The sequence below is a fragment of the Channa argus genome, chromosome 4 (genome assembly GCF_033026475.1).
Source record: "Channa argus isolate prfri chromosome 4, Channa argus male v1.0, whole genome shotgun sequence".
NCBI classification, from domain to species: Eukaryota; Metazoa; Chordata; class Actinopteri; order Anabantiformes; family Channidae; genus Channa; species Channa argus.
The window spans coordinates 5,057,987-5,084,480 of NC_090200.1; the positions used below are offsets into that span (position 1 = coordinate 5,057,987).

Here is a 26,494-nt window from a genome sequence, read left to right on the forward strand (position 1 = left end):
CATAATACTAGGACGTCCTAAAAACATACACCAGAGACTTCAGTCGACCAGTTTTTATTTTCTTTATTTCTGTTGTCGTCATCATCATCATCCTGTAGGAGCGTTTGTCATCAGTAAATCTCAAACACTGGAAAGTGTGCACACATCTACATGGTCTTTTAAATACACTTACACAGGCAAGAAGGGGGGGGGGTGGGTGGGTGGGTCGGGGTCAAGAATATAGGAAGCACAGAAAAACACCGGAGGGGTAAGTGACATTAGGGGAGGAGGAAGAGAAAGGGCAGAGGAGTTTCACAATGGGAAGCAGAGAATATGCAAGAACAGTTTTTGTTTATTACCCTTTTCTTTTTTCTTTTTTTTAAAGACTTCTAACAGCTGTAAGTTGAGGGTTCTTCCTTTTCTTTATCTTTGCCTTTTTTCTCTCTTTTTTTTTTTTTTTTATTTTTTTATTTTGCTTTAGTTTCCTGTAAAGTCATGGTTCAGTCACGGACCGAAGGGCCGAACGGAACGTTTTCACGTAAAGCTTCGCGCTTTCCGCTCGTTCCCCAAACTGCGGGGCCCTTTTCTCCCCCCGACATATTACACAATCCAGTCTCTGCAAAAGGAGGAAACTCACAGAAGCATGAGGAGACTTTTTTTTTTTTTTTTTTTGGGATGTGACCTTGAGGTCATAAACACTAAATGCACCTTGGCCATTCGCACTCACACTAAAAAGTTGACGATTGCTCCAAATAGATGTAATTTATTTATCATTTATATGCCATGCCAGCATAACAGCATTGTTAAGCCTAATAATAGCACAGAGCTAATTTAAAACCAAACAAAACAAAACAAAACAAAACAAAAAAAAAAGAGCAGCCCATTGGTTTACAGGGGGAAAAAGAAAGAATCAATTGGAAAGCTAGCCTTTTAGAACTTGACTCGACATAACTGCAGTGGTTATCCACATTTAATAAGCAGTGCAGCCACAGGGAGCGTACAAAACTTTAACAACTTCCACTACAGTGACATATATATATATATATATATATTTATATATATAAAAGAAAATGTAACAAGAGAGTACGATTTGTCCAACAATCAGCACATATCAGGAAATCATATTAATAAACTCAAACCAACCAACAAACAAGAAAATCATGTCATGACTCAAAATGTCACATTTTCGCGGACGTGCTCATCAGCCATTTGTTCTGCAAGTACGGTTACGCACCATGTTTGTGTAGGTTCAGTCTGTCACACAGTTGCATCTTTTAAGACTAGTGTCTAGGATCTAATAGCTATATCTGCCACTCAGTACCATAGAGATTCTGAATGGACAATGTGCATGGGTTCACCTTCAAGCTTGTCCCCATACAAGTGGAATGTGATGCTTTTAAAATTAAAATTACTGTACAACCATAAGACGCCTTCTTTGACAAACATCCACTCAAACTTAAGCATTCGGCTTAATGTTTTAATACTCTAAACAGAAAACAGTGAAGTCCATGTCTGAGTGAACATGAATGAATGAAAAAAAAAACAAACATAGAGCAACTAGGTGCGACTCTTTTTAGGGAGTGGATGAAGATTTGTTGTAATTCAGTACTTAAAATCCCATTGGAAGGTCTGGAAGGGTCACTGATGGACAAGACAGTCCAATGTGTCGGGGGTCGTGTTGCAGTAATGGACATTGGGACGAGACTGGATGTTAATGAGTGGACAAGACTGATGGGAAGAGGAGTTATGGTTTCAATTTTTTAATTTTTTTTTTTTTTTTTTTTGAGGATCCAAAGTGGTCCCAACAAGCTCATAAGCCCTGCTTGGCCAGGGCAGCGGTGACATCCTGGGCCAGCGTGGAAAGCTGGGGCGACTCCAGGAGGTTGATGCTGCCTGCAGAGGACAGACGAGGGGAAGTGCCTCCCGTCTCCACCCCAGGAGTGTGAGTGACAACGATTTCTGCGCCGTGGTCCACCCGAGCTTTGGCTGTTTCCCGGAAGGTCAACTTGTGGCTCTCAATCTGGCACAGGGAGTGGTCAGGTCAGGGGTGTTTGCGCCTCTTTTTTATTTACAGAAACCAACAGAGACTTTGTGTGGACAAGATATTTGTGTGCTGCTTTTACCATAACATTGCCCCCTCCGGGAGTGTGGGTGACATTACCCAGGGAGCCGACCTTGGGCTGGGCCTTTTCTTTGAAGTCCAGCTTCACATTCTCAATGCGCACACTACCTCCCCCTGGGAAGAAGACAGCAAGGAGGAGAAGAAAAGCATCAAACCCACGGGACATCATTCACCTGCAGGCCTGTGCTTCTCCCGAGCAGTGCTCAGGGCAAAGAACCTTTGTCTGCAGACTGCAGAGCACAGAAAGGACACTGTGCTCCAGCCTCCTGTATTAAAAAGCTGTCTGCTTTCAACTGTCTCATACTGTACATATAGCATTTTATAGGGCCGGGTGATATGATCAAAACTATCCTCACACTTTATTGAAGAGCATAACTTCTTACGTTATCACTACGACTATTATAATGGTCCCAATAATGTGAGTCTATAAAATATGAATTCATATAAGTCATTAACAATGGGCTATATGGATACTGTATCGTATAGTGAATGTCGTTTTCTGTATATACAGTACCTGGTTTGTGGTGAATGTTGGACATGGAGCCACATTTGGCGGTGACATGGCTTATGTCTACCTTCTTGCTCTGGATTTGGACCTGCAGACAGCAGCACAGTGCACATGTTAACTGTTTTAACTTTTAACAACTTTGTTAACGTTTAACTAACAGTGTGGAAAACAATATGCTTCACAAACATATTGGTGACATGGAAGCTACACAGAAATACAATGAGGAGAAATCTGTCTAGTGAAAAAAAAACAAAAAAAACACTTTCAATATGGTAAAGCTACAAATCAGCCACGAGATGACACGACATGATTCTGGGGGTGGAGGCAGATTCAGTCAATCCGTGTTTGTTCACACAATAGACACAAAGACGCTGATGTCACTTCCCTGGAGAGAGGTTTACACGAAAGCGAGGAGTGACGGGATAGACATCAAACAAACAGACACGAGCACAACGTGACTCTACAAGGAGCAGGTGCTTCAATTAAAGTTTATTGTCCATGGGTGATATGAATTATAGGGAAGGCAAACACAGTTAAATAAAGAAAGGGTGACAGTCCTGCATGCTGTAAAGGGGGGTTAATGTTAGGACATTATCTGCTACAGAGGGACTGTGTGTCGGGCCTCAGGCAAATATTAAAAGGATATTTGTGGTGAAAACGCTCGCAGAAGATGAAACTCTGAGGCCCAAAACACAGTTGATAAAGATGAAAACACTCCACAAACACGCCTAGATGTACTCGACTGAATGTGTACGTGCTTTTCTGCAGAGTCACTCACGTTTCCCCCGCCTGCCGTGTGCTGGAGTTTGTCCAGGGAGCCACATTTAGACTGAACGTGGCTAAAGTCCAGTTTAACACTTGGAATCATGACCTGGGGATGACAGGTTGACTTTTTTTTTTTAAATATATATATAAACTGAGAAAACTGCGGGTTTTCTACAACAGGATGGAGGGAGCTTAGAAAGGCCCATCTCCTCCCCTGCTGTCACCCAAAGTAATCCTGTAAAAGTGTCCCAATTTTAAATCCACGACCTATCAATCTGTCAGCACTCACTCTAACACCGGGGCATTTGAATTTTGGTTGATCTAAAAAGCCAAAGCCTTATAGTGTGCAGGGATAAATGCATTTATCAGGATGCAGAAGATACACTGCTTTAATCCATCCAGTCTTGAACTTGTCACTGTTTTAAATGAAGTTTTTTTAGCAGCACGCAGCACATTTTAATGAGTATAATTCAAAAAAGTAAAATCAGCTATTTTTTTTAAGTACTAAACACACACACACACAAAAAAAAATCATAAAATAAAAACACTACGCTACTAAAAACAGAGAAACACTGAAGGCTACTGCTTGGTTGATAGAGTATCACCATAAATGTAGTGCACTTTAAAAACAAACCCCTCTTTAGTTTGACTGTAACAAGCCGTTGGCAGACAAACAGATGGGTGAACAGATGAACACATAAAAGTAGCATGAGAGAGGGGTACGACAGCCCCAGCTGCAAAGAGAATAAGAAGGAGGAGGAGGAGGAGAAAGAGGATGAAGAGAGAAAAACCTCACACATACATTGCCTCCTTTGGGCGTGTGCTTCAGATTATCATGACTGAACATGACTAATGTCTAGCTTATCATGTATAAGCTGAACCTACAGCAAAATCCAATTTAAAAAAAAAAATAAGAAAAAGGAAAACACTAGTTGTGCCTCATTTAATTGAGTGAAGTGTACGATGATGAGTGTGTCTCCACATGTATTAACATTTACAATCCTTTCCATTATGTTACTGTTCTAGAAGGATTTGGGCTGGGATTTGATTTCCACCTTGCCCTGTTTGGGTAATTAAAAATAAATGTAATGCAGTGTATGTCATTTGTTACTCTGTGGAGATTAGAGGAGGAGGGTAGTTCAGATAGGCAAAATGATAACACGGTGAAAAAAAGGGAGAAAACAAATGTCTATCAAAACGAGCGTTTCGCCATTAAGCCCAAGTCTGCAGTCTACACTGGCCTGACCTGGATTCTTTTGACCTGCACAGCCTTGCATGTGCGCACACACACAGTTCTTATTATCCGTCCCAGGGTTTATTTGCTTTTTTATTTTTCTTTTATTTGGTACCTCGCCTTTTATTCAGTGTTGCAGCACCGACGAACTGCAAGGTCAACCAATGACAAAGCACCTGCACTGAACCCGACAACAATCTCCTCAAACTCAAAATAGTCACATTTTTATGCTATTACACCAGAACTGAAACAGTCAATTTAATATTTTTGCCTTTATACCCAACAGCATTTCTGTGTGCAAATACAGCAAATAAAATGTAAGACGCATTGTGTAACAGCATAACAAAATGTATAAGCTTCCTGAAACTTTTCTGCTCCAGCCCAACATCCTGATAAATGGATGAGCATATACTTGTGCGCAGGATTAAATCGGTCTTTCTGTAAAAAAAAAATAAATAAATAAAAGTTTTTTTAAATTTAAATATCAGCTCAGTGTAATGCACAGCTCCAGTAGACCACAGACTGTGCTCCACAAAACCTGCTCTGCTGCTGCTCCTCAAAGACGTGCGTCACCCAGCTTCATTAAAAATTTCTGCCCCTATGTCCCAATTCTCCCCAAAGAGAAAAGGGGAGCAGGCAGAGGGACAATGAATTGCGTCCTCCTCAATATTTCACAAGGGGTTAATGAAAAGTCAGCGCTCTATAACAGTCGGGGAACATTAAGACTGTCCGTTGCCTTGGTTATGTGATTAAAATTTCACAAGTCATCTATTAGTCGACCGCACATTACTTCCCATAGAATAAAACCTACCCGTGCCTTCTTCTACGTGTGACCATTTTATTAAAGGAAAACTAAGGCTGTGCACTAGGTAATTCTTTAATGTAAGGTTGAGGTGACTGTTCAGTTAACCAGTTTGTCTGGATTAAAAAACAATAGCTTCAGCTTAGCCAACAGCAAGAATTTTCATTGCTCATTCCACTTCAGTTCATGACAAGCAGGCTGCTATATCTAGCTCATTATTTGGTTCAAGAAAAAGCAACTGTTTGGTTTGAAAAATGAAGTGAAGTGGTATATATTCACTTTGGGTGTTAAACAACTTCTTAATAAGTTATTGCATCCGCTTGCAATTATTAATAGTCGGGCCAGAAGGAAAATCCTGCGAGGTAGCTACGTAAGCAGCTCCCTTAGGCAACGATTCTGCAGGTTGACTGCTCCTTGGAGGCGGTGAACGGATTCTGAGGAATTTTGTTAGAGGACAGCTGTGTGAAGTGTCGCTATTTAAAGAAAGATATCGCTTCAATATGAAGAAATTTGGGGAATGAAAAAAAAAAAAGGAAGACAAGGGAAGTCAGAGGAAGAGGCCGCAGGCGGCCGATGATGGTGTATCCAGGCTGACGGAGATAACAAGAGACAAGGAGAGGGCAGAGGACAGTCAGGGGAAGCAGACACACATCGACGGCACGGCAGCGGTTTACAGGCAGACCAGACTGTGAGTGAAAGTGAAGATGTGAGCAAAGATTTGTGAGCAATTTTCTGACATTTAAAGAGAAACCGAGAATCAGGCGGACTAGCAAATGGTGAGAGAATAAAATGAAAAGGATACAGTTGATAGGGTTTATGATAAAGCGATGTGCAGTAGAGTCGCAAATCCACCAGGCACAGCAACGTGTTTGCACATACCTAAGATTTAATTTCTGTAACGGTTGAAGTACGAGTCAAAAATGTAAGCCTATATTCCTTTAATGTTCCTGCCCCTCTTATTATGTGCCTTTCTCAACTTTGGGAGCACACTCTAGTGCTTTTGACACAGCAGTATGACTAAAAAAATGCCACATAAAAGGTTATTTTAAAAATACTGTGACAGTGGCATGATTAGCACTTGATGATATTAAAACGATGTACTTTTCATAAAGTAGATGGACCTAACTTTGTCCTTTACTGCCACTGTGTGGCAGAATGAGGTAAGTACTAATAAATGTTGAAATTGAAACATGTAATGTGAATGGTTTATTTAAATCCATATTTAGCACCAGTTGTGATTTCATATTTGAGATTCGGTTGCCACACAGTCCTGTTACCTGTCCGCCTTTTGGCTGATGCTTAATGTTGGCCGTGGAGCCGATCTTGGACTTTACATTCTTCAGATCGGGAAGAGGCTGATTGAGAACCTTCAGCTGCCGTTGGGTGGAAGACGGGGACTTGGGCGGGGTTCGGATCACCGCCACCTTCTTCTCCTGGAGGACACTGAAGGACTTGGGTGTGTGGCTGCCCGGGGTGCGAGATCCAGGCGTGCGGCAGGAGTAGCTGGGGGGTGTGCCGGGGGTGACGGCAGAGGAGCCGGGGGTGGAGGCGCCACTGCGGACTGATCTGGAACGTGCCGAGTCTGTACCTAGGAGAAATGAGAGGTTGATACAGGATGAAAAAAGGGTGAGGGAAGGAGGAACATGAGAGGAACCTCAACTGTAATGTAGGAAAACAATGAAGAAAGAAAGAACTAATAGTAGAAGCTATAGAAAATCGTCTCGTGTATAGAGAAAGAGATGGAAGACAGGAATAGAGACAGACATAGATATAAGAGAAACAGATGATGCTTCATCTGTTCCTGATGATAATGATTAGGAAACATAACACTCATGAAGCTGCGAACGCTGCCCTGTTTGCTCATTTTCCACAAAACACACATGCAAGGAGCGTTAAAAGTAAACACAGGAAGGTGAAATTCATTTAATGCCGATGGCTTGTTGCTGGGATACTAGAGAGGCCAATCGGATTTTAGTCGACAACAGCCTGTTGTTATGGATCCCACCTGCTCCCCCTGATTAGGGGAACTGCAGGTGTCAACAAAGCTAACATGCTTTAAAAACATTTCAATGAAATCTGTATTGATTTAGGACACATTTGGCCACAAAGGAAATTACTAAGCTTGCAAAAGCACTTCTTTCTAAATGGACAATAAAAGTTATTATTTAGCAGTAGATAAGCAAAACGTAGTCCATGAGATACACAATTTTAAAAGGACAAATACTGCAAATTAGCCGTCGCTTGCTGAACCCTGTTAGGTACACACAGAGAATGCAGTGAGACACTTTGTGATAACTGCAGAGAACATTTTGAATAGAGTGTGACCAAGATGATTCAATGCTTTGTCGATGTATACTGCTTATTCAGATACAGAATATACATTATTATGTTACTGAGAAACAAAATCAGAGCAAAAGCCCTGACATCTAGGGAAGATGTATGTCGAGGATGAGGGTTTAAGAGGAGCTACTGGGTGGTCTAACCTGCCATACTAGGGGTTCTTCCAGACCTGCTGTCCCCTCCGGAATTGGTACGGATTGCTTTAGGGGAAAAGGAATTGTTGGGAAATGGGTTAGATAGAAGAGTAGAGCATTGTGCAGAGGGTGGTGTGAGGTCAAATTTAAAAAAAAACCAATACGATCGAAACACAATGATTTTAGGGAGCTATTTAAGTCAGTATAAAGGAGAATCTATTGTGTATCAAGCTAGAAGGTTCTGTTGTAAATGCATGTGTGTGTGTGTGTGTGTGTGTTTGAGAATTCTTACACGTAGGCCTGGAGGGGGTGCTGTTGTCGTCTTGCTCAGCAGCAGGAATGTGGCGTGTCAGAGACTTTGCCGGCCTGGGAAGGGACGACCTCTTCTCAGGGCTGCGGTATGCTCTCTCCTGAATTAACACACACACCCACGGGGGATCAATACCCAGGCTTCATCACATGCAGCAAAGAGGGACACGGGATACAGTAGCCTATCGATACCTGGGGCCTTTAACTGCATTGTTTGCATTGCACTCTCAATGCATTGTTCCTTATCTGCCTTATTATCCATCGATCTATCCATCTATCCATCTATCTATCTTTACCTTCTCTGCCCTTTTGTTGGACAGAGGTGATGAGCTTGAGCATGCAGAGGAGGGGCGGACCTCGTTGAGCTCCGCCTCCACCAGAGGACTCCGTTTAAGACTACAGGCAGAGCCGGGCCGGGGGGGCCGGTGATCAGACGCCCGGCGCTGCACTGCCATCTTTAACAGAACGGCCCTTGTGGGGCTCTGGATCACAGCCATGACAAGAGGGAGACGGGCATGCAGGATAGGAGGAGGATGTGCAGATGACAAACACATGGAGAAATAAAGTGAGAATGGATAGAAAGCAGATCAAATGTAGTTTCATGATTTAAGGAGAGATATGTATTTTCTTGGGCAAATATGTTCACTATACCTACGTTTTATAACGTATATAGAATTTCCAAAATAAGATCTGTAAACTGTTACAGATGCTAAAACACGAGATCAGCATACGGAATTGATTATGTGATTTTAAATTGAACAATTTGAAACCTTGAAAGACGAGAGCTCCATATTTTCAAGGAGATACAATATGCTACATCCACCACAAAGGTAAGAAAAAGAGTTTCATTATGGAAAAGGAAAGGAGTTTTGTTGGGTGTCATTACTTTTGACACTACACTGCACAAAATAAGTTTTTTTTTTTTATTTTGATTTTCTTTTCTTTTTTTTTATTACCCTTACTCTACTTTCTTTACTCACAGATTTTCTCTGCCGAGGCTGGTAGAGGCAGGAATGGAGGTAGACATGCAAGACAAAATTAATACGCACACATAGAAACAAACAGACACAAATGATAGCATGCAATGTTAAAATGTTGAAATTTGTCATGTAGTAACAGGCCAGTGAACTTGACAAAGCAATTGAAAGATGTCACTGTGTCTAATTTAAGAGAATGAATGAAGATTAAAAAAAAAACTAAACACAAAAGCACTAACCACTAAATGAGATGCCTTCAAAAAAAGACGAAAAAGAAAAATCCATTCCAATAATAATTTTGCTATTATGCACAGACTATAATACTTACAGTGGCCCTCTCCCTAGACTGGTGGGCCACACTGAGGGGCTGATGGCTTTCAGCTCCTGCAAAGAAAGCAGGCCTGCTGTTACGATGAGTGTACACCAGCAGGGGGACACATTTCCAGCTGTGAACAGACACTCACACAGCACACAAAAAACACACACGTGCTCATTCATCTGCAGTGTGAACCCTGAAGTCTAAATGCTCTGAAATGAGCAAAGGTTGTTTCCTGCAATCACTTCTAACATCAGACACATCCCGATGAAAGAGACCAGACAATCACACGTTATGCAGCTCACAGAAGCATCAGCCTCCTCTTCACTCATTTTCCCACACCAAGCCACCAGACAAACCACTTTGAAGCAGTTTCCAGCAAACATAAAAAAAAAGGTGGGACCCAAAAGGTTGTGTTCATCATGACAAAAGCACCCGTTTCCATCAGATACCACTCACACAAAAAAAAAAAATAAAAATAAAAATAAAAACAGCATCTGCTAGCAGAAATAAACAGACATGAAATATGAAGCAGCTGAAAACGCACCATTTGAGACAAGGAGATTCAATCAAACCACAAAAGAAAAGACCAAACTAAAGGGTCGAAACATGGCGATGGAGAAAATCAGAGCAAAGTGGCGATTTACAAATGATTCAGCAGCACAGGATGTTTGCCAGCTACATTGCACCTGCTCAGAGCCAGTGATAGAGAGAGCCGTCATTGTTTGAGGTTTCGGTCAATAATTCAATGTGAAATTAGAAGTTAAACTTCGAATGGGTAAATTGGGATGAAAGGTTAAAAAGGTTAAAGCATTCGGCCTCGTTGGCGCATGCTGCAATCGGTTTGCACTCTCTCTACACATGGCAATGACTCCTGGTGAAAAGTGTTCACCTGTGGCCTTGCGTCTAGCAGAGCCGTGAAGCACAGCGGGCCTAGGATGTCTGGCCGCCGCTTTGGCTACGCTCTTTCGAATTGGAGAACGATTTTGGAGGGCTGACACCTTATTCTGGTCAGCCCTCCTAATGCCTACTAGCAAAAAGGAAAGACAGGATTATACCAACATGCAAACCTCGAACTCAGTGTATAACAATAAGAGGCAAATCTGTGTTCAACATCAAGTTAGTGACAGTGCTATTGAATTTGCTACTGTATGAAAAGTATCAAAGTAGATGGTTTAATCTAACTTCATGAATACAGAATGGAAACCTTTTTTCTTCTTTATGTCCTCTCTTGGATGGTGGCTGGGCACCTTGCGAGACACTTTGCAGTCAGTGGTGCCAGGACGACCCCTTCCTCTGCCAGGCGTCCGTTTGGCGGGTTTGTCCACCACCACCACCACAGCTGTACTGGTACAACTCTGGGTTTGAGGAAGGGCTTCAATATGCTCAGTCATGACACTTTTGTCATCATCTGCAGTGAAGAAGGATCAAAAGAGGACTAATTCCCCACCCCATAGCTAGGAGATTATTACAAAGGATACATTCAGATTTACTAGCACCAGGCTTTCTGATGCTAGTCGCTTCCTGTTCAAATATACATCAAATGCCTTAAACAATTATTTTACAAGATATGTTCATTTATTTTACAAGCGCTAGGTACCTTGTGAGTCCATCCAGCCACTGTCTGTGTCTAGGATGGAGGCATCCATGGTGGTTTCCTCATTTGCTGCCTCACTGGTCAGGCAGATCATTTCAGATCTTTCTTCCACCTCCTGACTGATCTTAGTGTCTTTCTCCCCTTCTTCCTCCAGCCTGCCCTCCCTTTCACCCTGTTCCTTCATAATTTGTTTCTCATTTTCTTTCCACAGCTCACGAGAACCAACTTTTTCCACGTCCTCTACTTTCATTTGTTCCTTATTTAGCTCCTCTTTTGTCCCATCTTCTCTATTGACTTGTACACCTTCTGCTACTTTATCCTCATCCTCATCTTTACCTCCTTCCTCTGTGGCTTCTGTTGGTTGGTCATGGTCGGAGCATGGAGACAAGTGCGAACTGTCTGTAGCTGGCTCCCCATCGTCACTGTTTATGGCGCTGTGACTCCATTCTTCTGCTCCTGACTTTGGATCTTCTTCAAACATCTGATCACCCACCATCAGCCTCACCTCCTCTTTCTTTGGCTGTTTCTTCCCAGCTTCACCTTGATCTGTCTTGGAAACAGCAGACTCTTCAGCATCCTCCATGATCTCTTGAGGCTCTTCAGCAATCTCAATATCGTCCTCATCTTCTGCTTCTTCTTCCGCTTGTGCTTGAGGTATGATAATTATTGGTGAGGATATTTGTGGCTTTGCTAAACCTTTATTCAAAGTCAGCTCCTGTAATTGGATTTGGGCAGCTTTCTCATCTGAGGGGTTTGTCGTGCCTAAACCTGTAAGAGCTTTTGAGTTATCTTGATTTGTTATGCCTTCAAATCCTGCAAGTGTTGCATGCCCATTTTTAATCTCATTGACATCTTTGTCTGTGCTCTCGCCTGAAGACTGAGGTGATGCTGAAGGTACTTCTATTGTTCCTTTTTCTCGTTCTTCACTAGCTTCTTTTGGTTCCTTCTGTACAGGTGTCAGCATTTCTTTGTCTAGCTCTGGCTGTGTGTAATCAATACTTTCAGACTTCAGCGTGTTCTCTACTTTGGCATCTGGTAAGACATCTTTCACAGTTTGGTTTACTGATGTTGTATCATCTGGGGACTTGGGGGTAGTGGGAGTCAGGGGAGCCTGACTTGCAGTTTCTGTAGGAGTGAAAGTAAATGAGTTATCTGGTGGGATGGGTGAAGCTTCTCTGGAGGGGTCTTTTTCGATGTCCACCTCAGGGATGACTTGAATTTTTATGTCACCAGGAAGCCCAGTCAGTTTATCTTTTGAAGAAGACAATGGGATTCTTAGACGATCGGGTTTTACTCCACTTGTCACAGCTCTTTCAAGAATCAAAGAAGTCTTTGCTGGTGAATCCTTCTTCTCACTTACTGTTTTTTGAGATATCTCAGGTAGACATCCTTTGACATCTGCCTGTTTGCTTCCATTTTGCACCCCTTCAGTTTCAGTGGCCCCAACCTCTTCCTCAATTTCACTCTCCATAGATGGAAAACGCTGGTGTGGAGAATCCCCAGGACTGGGTACATCGGCGGGAGAGGGCATGGGCCCCGAGTACTCACTGAAGATGCAATAGCCCAGTTCCTCCAACTGACTTTCACCACCCCCCACTCTTGCCTTCTGATCTAGGAAGTTAAGCTTGGCCAAAGAACTCCCCATCAGAGCTGATACATCAACAGGTACTGACTTCCGTCTCATGTGGTCAACCTCCCTTCTCTCTTGTGACGGCAGTGGCATGGCTCCAGCCAGGTCCAATGTGTCGGAAAGGCTGTTTGGTAGTTCAGAACTGGAATTGTGCTTGTCAGAAAGTTGAGAAATTTCTGTTTTTGTGTGAATATCCTCATGTGAGTCACTGGAGGTTGGGTTAACAGAGGCATCTGGAGGAAAGCTGGGTTTATGGCTCTCCTCTGATGGTGTCAAAGGGTGAACCTCAGCTTCATCAAAACTCCCACTGATGGCACATAAGCTTTCTGAGAGGGTCCTCAACTTCTCTTCTTTTACTGTATGTCCTTCTAAGGACCCAACAATAATGTTCAATGAGATGCTTCTTTGATCCAAGGACATCTTACTAGGAGATATCCTGACTTTCTTATCCCGTTCGTCCTCTACTTTCTTCACGATGCTCCCAGTTTCCCGACTTAACGTTGCCTCTGTTGTTGTGCTGAGTTCATAATAGCTCTCCGTTTGCTGTAACTCCTCTCCATGGATTTTTGAGGATGTCTCAAAGTAGGTTTTTGCTCCTGGCTCATGTTCCACAAAACTATCTGATATGGCTTTCATCTCTATTGCTGATTCTGGACTTGATTTGGATGCTTTTTGTCTTTGGTCAACATTTTGACCATCAGTCTCTGGCATCTCACACAATTTATTGCCTCGAGTTTCACTGTCCTCCATATCCATCCCTTCTATCATCCCAAGTTGTTCCTTGCTTTCAATCTTAGAGACTCCTGATTTGCTTGGTGAGACAATTCCCTGTCTTTCTTCAGTCATAGGTTTCGAAGACTCCACTGGTGGTGAAGGCTGTTTTGTCTCTTGTGGTTTGGACCCCGCAAGCACTTGGCACTCAGCAGAACCTTCTACTATATCCCTTCTGTCTCGGTTACTTTGCTCAACTAAGGAAGGAGGGGGAGGTTCAGCTGAGGCGGGTGCTGGTCCTTCCGGTGTTGCCACTTCAACAACCATCTGCTCCCCATGTAGCAACGCCACTTGAGGTTCATCTTCACATGATGCCTTACTGATACATTCTTCTGGCTGGGCTGTGAGTTTGAAGGATACTGTCAAACGCGCTGAGCCACATTAGCTAAAAGCTTTGCTTGCAGCATCCACAAAAGCTAGCCCGTACAGTGAAGCCGAGAACCATCTGCACACAGATACAGTAGCTCTCCATCAAGCAAAACACACAGCACAGTGTATTTTGCGGCAGGCGACTACAGCACAGGGGGAGGCGGGGGTCACAGCACCTAAACTAGCGTGCACAACTGGAATGGAGGAATGAGTTGCATGACATTAGATGAGAGGAAACACACGTACAAAAATATGTTGAATTCCTATTGCAATACTCGAGCGTTGACTAAAATGGTCAACCCAATGATTTCATTGACAAAGACACTTTAATTTGATGCAGTTAGTTGTACAAGAAGGCTGTGAATGAAACTTATATTTTTGTAAATACAAATGTATTCTGGATTCACTTAAGATAAGGGTGATGATATCATGTCCAATGAGGGTGGCCTGTAATGCTCTAAGTGTGTTTTTTGCAAACAATAGGAACACAGGATTATCATTGGCCTTGGGATGAAATGAAAACACTGAAACTCAAAGCAAGTCATACACTGTACAACAGACTTTAAATACATTCAGGAATGATTGATGAAGCACCCATACAGGTGGGTGTACTGTAGAAAGCACTCGTTTGCACACAATATTCCAGCAAAACCTGCATAAAGATATAGAAACAACTAGTTCTAGCAACACTCAACTCTACAATGTTAGACAGTTTAGACAGTGATATTTGCATTGGCAATGTAGCTGGCAATATGAAAGTGCAGAAATGGTCAACTGCAGTATGGATGTTCTTGTGTCGCTCCGATGGCAAGTAAATGGTTATGTTTTGCATGACAAAAGCACAAAATCAAAATGCTGTGTCCCATCATTTAGCACACGGCAACTTCAGGTGTTGAAGCGGAAGCTTAACGATTAACAGAAAGAAAGCTGCGGGAAGATTGGCAGCAAAGCCTGAGTTTGCATCGCAATTTCAAATCAAGAGCAGAACGACTTTGTGCCCATAAACAGGGGGCACACAAGAGGATCATGCACAATCAGTTATGACTCACAGACTCACATTCACCCTGTACTCTCACACAGCTGTATGCACATGACCCCATAAAACCACACACACCTTTTTGTGACGGGCTGTGTTCACCTTGATGACTTCCTCCATTGAGGACCTCAGGTGTCTGGGCTTGCTGGCAGCCCAAAGCCTGGGGCTCTGTTAAATAATGCGTCTGCTCTAAGAGCAAGTCTCCTGGCTGCTCATATGCGACCTCCTCTCGACAAGTGCCGGGCTCCTCTGGAGCCTCCTCCTCAACCTGTTGTTGACTGACAACCTCTATTTTATCTTCTTCGACCAGGCAAGGTAGACATGACACATGGAGCACATGGAACACAACTGGGGTTACATGGATTACATAAACACTTTCAGCTCTGGTGGAGATGTACGGGATGCAATCAACACAACCTCTAGGCTAGTTTCATTAAATCAAATCAAATTATTTATAAGAGCCTGATTTAAAATATATTGAATTCGTCTTGCTGCAAAGAAAATGGTTTCAACCCTGCAATGTTATAAATATAGCTTATCAAAGTATGAGAGAAAACAATCTTAGGATTTGTTCTATAGCTTATGTATAAATAGTAATTACCTTAAAACATGCAGTGGGTCTACTCTATATGCTTTACAGTTTAGTGATTGCATGCCACATGCAATGCAGGGAATGCGGTGAATGAGAGCTGAAAGTTAATCTGTGATTTACTCGTGGAGAAAATCAATACACAAAATGAGCAAAAGAACAACAGAGGAGACTGGTTGAGAGGCGAAAGCAGACTAACGAGACGAAGGGCTCCTGTGGCAGCTGATAAGCTACGGCCTAAAGAAAGGAAACATGTTGGTATTGTTGTCTAGCTCTTGTATCCAGGGGGCGTCTCTCAGAACATGCGGGCACGTGTTAGAAAGCTAATACTGGCAACGTGGAGCAAAGTGTGAACGGGACATGGCAGAGCGGCTCATGCTGCAGACTCCTTAAAGTTATGATATGAAGATAAAGTGTCATGCAAAGCACAGTTTAACACTAAGGGACTACAAAAAAAAGAAGATAAGTTTGTCCTATCACGTGATTGCTGTAAGCGGTCACGTCTTGAAATCCTCAAAACCGTTGGTTTTCGGAGTTTTCTTTTGTCAGTCTCACCATCACTCACACGTTCATTCTGAATGTGGTCTGCAGTGGTTATAAGTGTGTGTACCTGGTGCCACGGGCCCAATCTGCTCAGCTGATGGAGAGGGGGGAGGGGAAGGAGGCAAATTGGCTGAGTCATCCACTGCGAAGGGAGAAAGAGAGAAAAAGACAGACACACCGGGAAGACAAGACATGGATGGGAGGAGGGGAATGAAAAACTAATAATGCTGCTGAATTTTGACTCTGTGGGTGAATTAAAAAATGCTGGATGCGTGTGTTTGATGAGTTGCGGATGTAGAGCACAAATGCTTCACTCGTCTGGGACGTGATTAGTGGCTCACTTGCTTTCTGTGCAGACGGCTACAGGCAGCCAGAGCCCAAACTTACCTTAGATGGTGCAGAAAATGTCAGAAAAACCTCACGTGCACTGATACAGATTCACATTACAGCAGATAAACGTTTACATGCAACAATAAAACATTTCTGTTTTTCTGTAAACATTTCCACTACTCTCTCTGTCTCTACCAGCCCTTTATGGCGACATCCATTAACGCATATTTACAGTTCCTGTTATATTATGCTTTATTATGCAATTATCTTGACCGACCACTAGATGTACAGACTGCTGATATTCAGTTTTCATCAAATGAAACTGTCCAAGTGTTAGTTGGGAACCAGTCATGCTTGCTCAGCAATGTGGAACCAGTCACATTTAGCATATAGCCAGGTGGCAGTGTGTGGAAGAAAATCCTACCATTATCACCGACAGTGCCGCATGCACATGAATACTAACACGTGCACAAACACACCGTGTCCATGGTCCTACCTGTCGTTCCAGGATGTGCAGCTGCTCCGCCGTGATATCCGTTCTCCCTGTAGGCAGAACTGTAGGCGGAGTAGCCGTTCTCTCCGTTCTCCTGGCCCTGGGGGGCCCAGTGCTCGTCTGGCTGCCGACCGTCTGCCATGCCTGCCTGCTCGGACACTGGGACGGAGACGGGTCACCTGTTGGGGCACGTGAAGAAAAGAAGACGAGGAGTGTGACATATCCAAAAGCAGGGGATAGGGGGACAAGTGAGTCAAAATCAAGGTGCATCATGATGTTCACCAGACACCCACCAGAGGGAGCAAGGAACCCACACAGTTCCTCTAGCAGCTCAGTCAAATGCTCTTTGTCTCTGGATCCACATGCTGAGACAGCAGGGAAAAATATATCTGTATCTCATTGGTTATTCTTCATCGATTTCTAATTCCCTACTCAGTCTATACCTGCGGTTTTATGGTCTCAGCAATGGTACATATGGCGTCAGCCACCAACAACAAGGGCTTAAGGTTAATAAGCACCCATTCTAAATACACACATGCACATACTGGAGTCTGAAGTTAAAATATAGACCAAATTGCAGGGCATCAACAAAGCTCAACAAAGAACAAAACAGATCTTGTATATAGAGGATGATTATTGAATTTGTGATACCGTAAAGATAAGCAGCAGGCAGCTGGTGAAATGGTGAGAATGCACCCGTTATATGACCTCATCAACGATGAGGAGACTGTTACTGTGGCAACCAGAACAGGTCTAATGTTGGGGGGGGGGTCCATCACATGGCTTTGACAGGCTTGCCCCATTCAGAGCAACAGAAAGGAAAAAAAAAATGCTGGATGCATACACACAGACAGCGGCACCTATGGCTCTCGGGACCCTCACTGGGTTCCACCAATCTCATTGCCGTTTATTTCCATAAGAGAAGGTTAGTGCCGAATCAGTATGCGCGACAAATCTAACTAATCTAACCGATCAAGCATGTTTCTAAACAGAGGCATAAAAGCAGCCGTTGTCCCTCAAGAGGAAACACATAATGTTGCTTTTTAAACAAGATTAGCAGGGGGGCTTCACTTGCCTGGCAGCCTAGCGAAATCACATCATTAGCATCAAAGCAGCTGCAGTTAATTTCATCACAACGAATTAGAACTGAGGGTCCAGTCTTCTTAATTCCTGTGTCTGATTATCAGCTTTTTAACGAAGTCATTCATCTTTTCTACTGTAACCTTCTTGATACCTTAAAGTCTGAGCTTTGTCCATTTGCTTTTCATTTGGTCGTTTGCTTTTTATATGCACCTTTTTATGTACCTACAGTATATGTACTCTGTCTGAGGAAGTGCTTTTACCATCTCATTCAAGTTCACTAATTAACAAATGAGTACTTGCAGGTAGATTCTGTAAACTTTGGACTGAGGCAGAAGCTGTTTTGTCTCTAATTTCGAGTCTTTATGCTAAGCCAGGCTAACGGTGGCTAACAATCTTCTCATCTTCGGTTGGGTGCAAAAGTTTGCATCCCCTATTATTTGAAAATGGAAAAACAAATAAAACCATTGATTTAAACAAAATATTTACAAAATAAATTCTAATGCACAATTATCTGGTACAAGTCTTCCTTCCTTCCTTCCTGCAGCGCTGCGTGACGTCAGCCTCGCACCGATGGGGGCTACTATCTGCCGCCGAGGTGCGGTGTGAGGATCAGAGAAGAGAGAAACAAGGACGAAGAGGAGGACGAGAGAGACCTACTGACACTTAATAAAACTGAGCCAAACTGTCTGAGTCTGAATATCTCAGCCCAGGGCTCAGTCAAGAGGCGAGTCTAGGCCCAGCTGTTGCTACAGAAGAAAACTGGTGCGCTTGACAGTCAGATTGTGCTGAGGGCGGTTCGGAATTGCACTGACCTGCTTTCAGCTGCTTTTTTTGGCAATATTATGCCACATTTGGCATTCGCACATTGTCCTTACAGTGGATGTCATAAACCTTGGCAGCTTGAAGTAAACCCGCCGTGTTCTCATTTGACAGACAGGCAATTAATTGCAACGAGAAAACACAAGAGGAGCAAAACTTTTCCCTCACAAATTTCAAGTGCATTATGTCCCAGGGGTGTAGATAAATTGCAAACACCTCTATTATTTCTTGGCTATTTTTATGTATTTTATATTTTTCTGGCTCTACTGCCAGCAGACTGCAAAATACTATCACTGCACACCAATATGTTTAATTCGAGGCGGCGTAGAGAAACCTTGGATTGGTAGTAAGTAGCCTGGGATTTCATGCTGTCAGTACCATGCACATGTCTGTCACCATGTCATTAATAAGCTGACTTTTACTTGTAGCCAAGTTGTTGTCTTTGAAGTTTGAATGTTTTTTTGTTTTTTTTTAGGATTGGTTTTGTTCTCTAACAAACTTAAACTCTTCTAGTAAACTCATGTTAAATTGTGAGTTTTTATCCTGATGTCTGGGTTTGACCACCCTCCAGACCTTGCTCTCCAGGCACACCCCGTCACCCTTGTGCAGTTAATGTGATCCGACAGTGCCCTCTCTCATTGCTCCCTTTTAGCTGTTTACCAGTCGTATTCTGTTAGAGAAAAACATGGATAAAGTGTACAGTGGGCATCTTCCCAGACACAACATGACCAAAAATAGCAGTAGATTTTAATCAGACATATTTTGCATTATTGGAAAACCTTACCCTTTTTTTTTTTTTTTTTTTTTAACCATTGGTTTGACGGCAGTCACCATATCGCTGCTATCGGAGGATTTATAATTGAATATCTGCAATTTGCAACATAGCTCGACAAAGCACAGCAAAAATATTGCTTGTATGAGCAGGAAACCACTGAAGAAATGTTCAGTGGTGGAAATAATACTCAGGTCTTTTGCTTAAAAGTTGTCAAAATCCGCGCACAGGGCTCTTGTAAACTAACATTACTCAATACTGTGTGCAGATTTATGGCATGTGTGTGAAAGTAAAATCATAATTTGCACATTAAGGTGTTAGAAAGGTGTGATATGTCCTACTACATTGCAGTGGAGTAGAAGTATGAGTTAGCAGGTAAAGGAAACACTTTACGTTATATTAAGTACTTTCCACAACTGGACACTTTATTAGAACTTTACTAGTAGGTTATAGTATTTTTCTTACTATAGCATCGGATACCATCAATAATAAAAGTCCAGAGGCCCTGGTGGCAGCCAACAACCGCTCAGTGTGTCAACCATCACACTGTGTTCAACTTGAAAGGGTTAAATCGACAGCAAGGGGAGTCAAAAAAAGGACTGTCAAATCCCATCACGTCCTGATATTGATGTCTTAAACTGAGCCGACTAGTATGATCTCTTACAGAGAGGAGGAGGAGGAGAAGGTGTGGCAGCAGGCCTGAGGCTGGTTTGACTTCCACTAGGGTTGTCTCGCCTCTCTCCCTCTTTTTATTCTGTCTTTTGGCTCTGTTGTTTCACACTTTCCTCCCCCCCAACCCCCCCACCACACTTTGCTCTACCTTCCAGCCCCAGCATCCCTCTGTCTCCACTGTCTCCCCCCCGCCCCATGCCTAATCCGACCTCACTTCACTCTCCGTCTGCGCCTTACCAACCCTGCCTCCCTCCCATTTTCTCCAACCCCACCCCACCCCAATCTGGGTCAGTCGGCAGGCCTCCGTGGAGCGGCGCTCACATCGGAATGTCACCATCCATTTAGGAGAGAGGATGGAATCTCTGGCAGCCAGTCTCTGTAGGCCAACCTGGCCTTAATCCTCAGTGTGAGCGGCCGTGTGCACGCGTGTTTGTCTCGTAGACAGTTTATCGTATGCTTTTTATTTATTCCTGAAAACGCCTCCGAACATAGAAACGACACCAGAGCAACGCTGTGTGTTGTAATTTAAAATCAGATTTGAAGTAAAAATTAAAAAATGTTAAATTATTTAAAGCATTAACCCAGGATTTGGAAGTTCTTTCTTTTCCATTGACCTAACATTAATTCAAAATGCTGAGCTGTTGTCTCCTTTGCCCTCCTTTTGACCAGCAGTGCTACAGTAGGTAAAGAATTTCCACTGAGGGTTGAATATAATAAGAACGTGTTCAGGGGCTGTATACTGACCAGTTCTGGATGCATTCCTGAGAAAATAGGCAGAAAGTGACAAGGCGAAGGATTGATGAATGAGTTTCCATGGATTAATGGTCTGTAAACATGATTTATTATAACCAGAGTTACATTAACTCTTATTCCAATGTTTGCTGCTCAATTAAATAGATTTTTCAGAAAGTAAACACAGAGATACAAAACAATTACTAAATGTTTTGAACATCGAATAATGATTAAAACAAAAAATCATCATCATTATACAGACCAAGCATCCGATGGATAATGTTGTAAATCAGCTGCAGATTATTCTAAAATGATAGCACTGCATTAATAAGCATTAGGTCAATATTACAGCCCAGTTAAAATGGTCACTGTGTTACTGTGTTCCGTGTGTTATAGTGGGTGATGGGTCACACTAACAAAAGCCCTGAGGTTGACAGTAGGACTTTGAAGACTGACATGACCTGTAATCAACCCGGAATCCTGTGGCCTCCTCCACAGCAGCAGACGAGTGGATTACGTTTTGTTGACTCAGCAAGAAATGTGCGCGTGGGGGCTTGAAACATAACGAGCGCTGCCAATGAAGTCTGAATTAACTGTGTATATGGTGAACAACAGCATGACGAGCAAACACACACACACACACACACACACACAAAAAAAACAAAGGGCTGGTTCCACGCCTTAGAGATTGAATACCGTAATGCAAGTGGTACGAGTGCACCAAGATTATCTGACTGTTCCTGCATGACATTGTGTAGATTAGGTAAAGCTTGCAAGGGCTTTATTGTTTGAATCAAATCAAAAACTCCAAAAATTATAAGGATTATTTATCAATAAGGTCGGTTCAGGCACTTCACATTCTTGGAGATGCTTGGAGAACGGAACAAGTCAGAAGCCGTTAAACCTCCAGAGGCATCTGGTTGCAGACCAAGATATCAGACTACCAACTAAATATTAGTTGGTGTTTATTTTAGCATATAATAGAAGTGGAGATGAATATGTTTGGGAGTATGCGATTGGTTTCATTTTTGATATGAAATTTGGGAACAGCAGCAGTGGTAATTATTCATTGTCACCACCATTAGCAGCATTAATCTGTGGGCTTTGTTGAGTAAAGTTTGTAAATCGGTATATTTTGACCAATAAATTATTGCAAATAAATTTGGGATGATTCTTGTGAGTTTTGTTTGATCCATTCGTTCTCTTTACTTCCTGTCTCCGGTGTCATCTGAAGCGTACTTGCTCCCCGGCATACATCAGCCCTGCCCCACACTGATGTCATAGTTCCCATGGTAACAACCCGGCTAACCGGGGGTGGCGGTGCTGGTGGTGGTCAGGAGAGGATGCTGGCTGCTGAGAGTGTACTTTGACCGTGTTAGGGATCTAGAAATAGGGCACCAGATCCTCCAGCAATGGCCCCTGGGGGAAACTGTCTCACTGCACTAACACAAATGGGAGCTGAGCCATTTAAAGTCATCAATACACTGATAGCTGGTTGCTGCATGGGCTGATGATGTAATTGTTGGCCTTTATGCTGCTGGGGCTGATGGAGGTGGTATCTTAATGTATCACTGCCTCGTTTCTATGGAAGCTGTAGCCAAAACCAGCTCTAAGCAGCAGGGTTTAACAGAGAAGAAGAACAAAACATTTCATAGTTAGAAATTAAAAAAGAAACTAAAAATTGTTGAGTCAGTCAAATTTTACCACTGTACAACATATTCATCAGTTTCCAAATCTGAGTCCTTTTCCCCTAAAACTGCTGCTGTAAGTTGCTTAATGCAGAGGTGAAAAGAGGCGAAATTAGCAAATATTGCCGCAGCATTTCATTTTCATATCAGAGTTTTTTTTTTTACATTTTACAGACCCAATGAATGATGATGGAAGAAATAAATTATGGTGTTTAGAGCTCTAAACAGAATTGCAACCATTAACCAGAAACAGAAAGAAAGTATTAACCAGATGATTCATTTTTATTCCAAAACCGAGCTAGAAATGTCTGTAATTTTAAAATATAAATTCAAACATTAGTTTCCTCTATTGTATTTTTTTATTCACTTTAAATTGCAAATTTAGTGTTTTGATTACAAAACATTACAAAAAACCTGGCCATCTAAAAACCTTCATCCTCGACATTTATTTCTGACGTTATATACAATAAATGGCTCACTAACAACATAATGGGCACATTGATTGAAAATACTTTAAAAATAGTTGAAGCCCCACAGGAACTCAGCAGGTCTGATATCCAGGGGTCTCACAACAGTTAAGTCTCACAACAAATAACACCAGAAAGTTCTGTTGCATTCACAGAATGTGTGAAACTCGATGTCACAGTGGCATCGACACTATTTGAGACGCCCCACAGAAACGGAAATCAGAGCAATCATCATTTACATGTGACTACAACTCCTTAATATTTAATCATATTTAGGTTAAAGTCCAGGCACCAACACAAAACAAAAACAGTTGATTAATATTGTATAAGACAAATTTAGAAAAAAAAAGACTAATGGCTTCCGGCTTGTCCCTTCAGGGGATTAACACAGCGGAAAGTGTTCCACGTGTTGATTTGGCACGAGCTTTTACGCCGGATGCCCTTCCTGCCGCAACCCTCCCATTTAATCCGGGCTCGGGCAGGGCCACACCTGGTGGGGTGGGATTCGATCCTGCGCCCTTCTACATCCCAACCCGTTGGCTCTACCCTTGCAGCTTCGCGCGTCCTTCACGGCTGAGGGAATTACGTTGGCTGACGACAGTTTACAGCCTCCCAGTGCGCACCCTGCACGCTAGCAAACACCTACACCCCACGCCCTGTTTGACACACCCAATACAAACCCGAACGCACCCTTCCATCAACGCCCCATGAATGCACGCACAGGGTTAACGTGAGCCAAATATAGACGCGCACACAAACAGCCAACTGTTCTACATCAACACTTACCAGCATTATCTACATTTCATATCATTTCCTGTCTTGTAACTTCAATGCATTTAAGCGGCAAAATGCTCCAAACATAAGAAGGGAACCTAACCTTTTGCTGGTCAGAAATATCTTGCATGACATCAACCCAAACAATCTCCCCCCCCCGTCTCTGTTCCCTTGTGTTGCTGAGCATAATTCCCCCTGTATTATATACCCATGAACAGCCCAGCTAATCATCTGGCTGAGTGCAGCCACTTAGATCAGACTCCCGGGGCCCCATGAGTCATGGGAAAAGTCAGTGTGAAATGTCGTGGACGGGGGTTTGAAGAGAAGTGCATAGTATGACATCTGGCAGCCGGCCAGTCTTGGAATTTTTTTTTTGCTTTTAGTTAGCTGCACTTTAAAAGCTGCGCTTGAAGTGAAATGTCTTGGTCACCGTTGGGCAGCTTGTCATGAAGTTTGCTTGTTTTGTGCTTTGCTTTTAATATAAACTGTTCCATAATTCTCTTAGGATATGAAAGTTTTCACAGGGTTGTCAGTGATTGTCAATAATTGAGTTTGCAGAAGTAAAACTAGGGCTGTGCATTGCAAAGTGCGAGCGTGGCCGTGCACCACACTTGTTGCGCGTGCAGACTCGTGTAATATGCCCATGTTGAGGGCCGGTGTGCAGTCTGCCAGAAGCGAACACTGTACTGTAGCCGTAGACCCCTCACGTCTGTGCTCTTTCATTAGCTTACCTGATCGGAAGAGCTGTCTTCACCGACGGACGAAAGTGACGAGTGCTGAGCTCAAGCTTCTTCTCAGGCCTGTGTGAAGCATGGATGAAACAAGAGAATGCATGTCAGTTAAATACAGGCCGTGATTCCACACTTCTCTTTAAAAAACTTGTAAGCCAGTGTGTTGAAGACAAGCTAAAGCCCATTTAATTTAGCAACAGCTTTAAGTTCAACCCTCCGAATCCGGACTCAAGCTCATCCAGAATCAAATGCAGTGCAGTCGGCCGGCAACATTAAGAGTCTCGTTAAAAGTCTCGTGTGATGCCAGGATTTGTCTTCCAAACATGTTCAGATGTCCTTTGGACTCTAGTGCTGCGCTAGAACTTAAACAAAAAGAGGAATCCGAGAAATGTTTGAACTAAAAGGACAGAGTTAATAAAGCGATTGGACAGAGAAGAAAAGAACAACAGAGGTCACTAGGACAGTTCCCAAGGCGACTGTGTGGATGATAAAAATACCCAATTACCAAAGTTATTAGTTTTATAAACAAGCAATTAAATGTGCATGTGTCCTGACTGTGCTACAAGACTCCAGTGGTGAGCTGGTTTTAAGATTTGTTAAATTCTTGGATTGGTCCACGGGGCCAGAGCCAAGGGATGACTTAAAGCCTAAGCCAGCCGTGAAGAAAGACAGATTTGCACGTTCAGTCTGCTTTGGGACCGTAAGGAGGTACGACGCAGTGCATCCTGTTAACATTAAAACAGTGTGAAAGGGCCGTTGGGGGCTTCTGGCGCCAAAACAGTTGGACAGAGAAGAAGAAAAAAAAAAAAAAGATGGAAGATGAAGGAGAGGGACACAAGGAGAGCAGAGCAGAGATTCTCCAAACAGGAAGGAGGTTGATTTATTAGAGGAGAGAGAAAGAGGAGCTTGAAGTTTAATTCACAGAGGAAGAGAGTGGATTATGTGCAGCCTTCCATTAGAAAATATTTTTGTTTTATTGCCATTTAGGTTGTATTTTTGTAGTTTGGGCCATTATTTCATTTTCCAAACTAACACACACTAACACAATTTGTTTTTTCCAAAATTATAGAAATATATATTTAGGTCTGATTACTCATATTTTTACACAGTCAGCATATACATTTCTGCTACAAACAAACACTTTTTGACTTGTTGCATGTTTTTTTCGTAAATTGTAATGTCTATGAAACAGGTACAAAACAATTTATTTCTCTATTTAATTATATGTTTTACAACCATATTTCATTATATAATCTATAATCTATAGGACAGATCAATCAATGGATACACACGTATGAAATCACCCATGAATACCGACAGAAAATGTATCCAACAATGCAATACAGTTTGTATTTTTTGTCCACAAACATGTTGTTGTTGTTCTTTGTTTCTTTTAATTACAAACTAAATGGAGGGAAAGAATAATAAAAAGAATAAAAACACAAGAAAAGTATTATTCAAAATATTGGTGAGGTAAATGCTTTGGTAGTAAAAACTGAATGTACTACAGTCACATAGCATTTATGGAACTTTTCCTATGTTTATTAGAGAGCTACGGATGTATATGAAAAGGTTCCTGGTGAGCTTTTAAAATCATTTAAATGTACATTTTTCATTGACTTCAAAAATGTTCTTTATAAAAATGCTGCAGATTACAAAAAGTGCACTCTGTCTTCAGTGGAGTCCATCATCCAAGCCAGGTTAGGAGTTTTAATTTGAAGGAATGATATGCCCGATGGTTAAAGGGCAAAGTCAGCAATTCTCATCTCGCTTTCTCTGTCTTTAGTTTAGTAAGTATGTAAACATACTTTTCTGCTTTTCTTTTTCCCTCTTTGTCTATATTAAAATATTCCTCTGCTTCTAGCTAAAAAGTTCCTCCAGATGACACCACCTGGAGTTTCATCATCAGGAT

At 42.4% G+C, this 26,494-nt stretch overlaps 1 protein-coding gene across 11 annotated transcripts in view; it reads right to left on the reverse strand.

The window, feature by feature from the left end:
* Positions 1-325: 325 nt before the first annotated feature.
* Positions 326-26,494, reverse strand: part of LOC137125252 (microtubule-associated protein tau-like) — a 49,999-nt gene continuing 23,830 nt past the window's right edge. For 2 of the 11 annotated variants that reach the window (XM_067500419.1, XM_067500418.1), the window contains 15 exons: positions 24,583-24,651; positions 16,848-17,023; positions 16,089-16,163; positions 14,968-15,189; positions 11,087-13,825; positions 10,694-10,897; positions 10,379-10,516; positions 9,499-9,554; positions 8,177-8,294; positions 7,894-7,950; positions 6,688-6,998; positions 3,388-3,480; positions 2,616-2,697; positions 2,103-2,215; positions 326-1,999 (listed from right to left, as the gene is read on the reverse strand). In XM_067500419.1, the coding sequence (XP_067356520.1) occupies positions 1,790-1,999; positions 2,103-2,215; positions 2,616-2,697; positions 3,388-3,480; positions 6,688-6,998; positions 7,894-7,950; positions 8,177-8,294; positions 9,499-9,554; positions 10,379-10,516; positions 10,694-10,897; positions 11,087-13,825; positions 14,968-15,189; positions 16,089-16,163; positions 16,848-16,986 (4,557 nt within the window). In that variant the 5' untranslated portion in view covers positions 16,987-17,023; positions 24,583-24,651 and the 3' untranslated portion in view covers positions 326-1,789. The remainder of the gene's footprint in view (positions 2,000-2,102; positions 2,216-2,615; positions 2,698-3,387; positions 3,481-6,687; positions 6,999-7,893; positions 7,951-8,176; positions 8,295-9,498; positions 9,555-10,378; positions 10,517-10,693; positions 10,898-11,086; positions 13,826-14,967; positions 15,190-16,088; positions 16,164-16,847; positions 17,024-24,582; positions 24,652-26,494) is intronic. The other 9 variants (XM_067500421.1, XM_067500420.1, XM_067500423.1 and 6 more) reach the window with 8 other exon arrangements.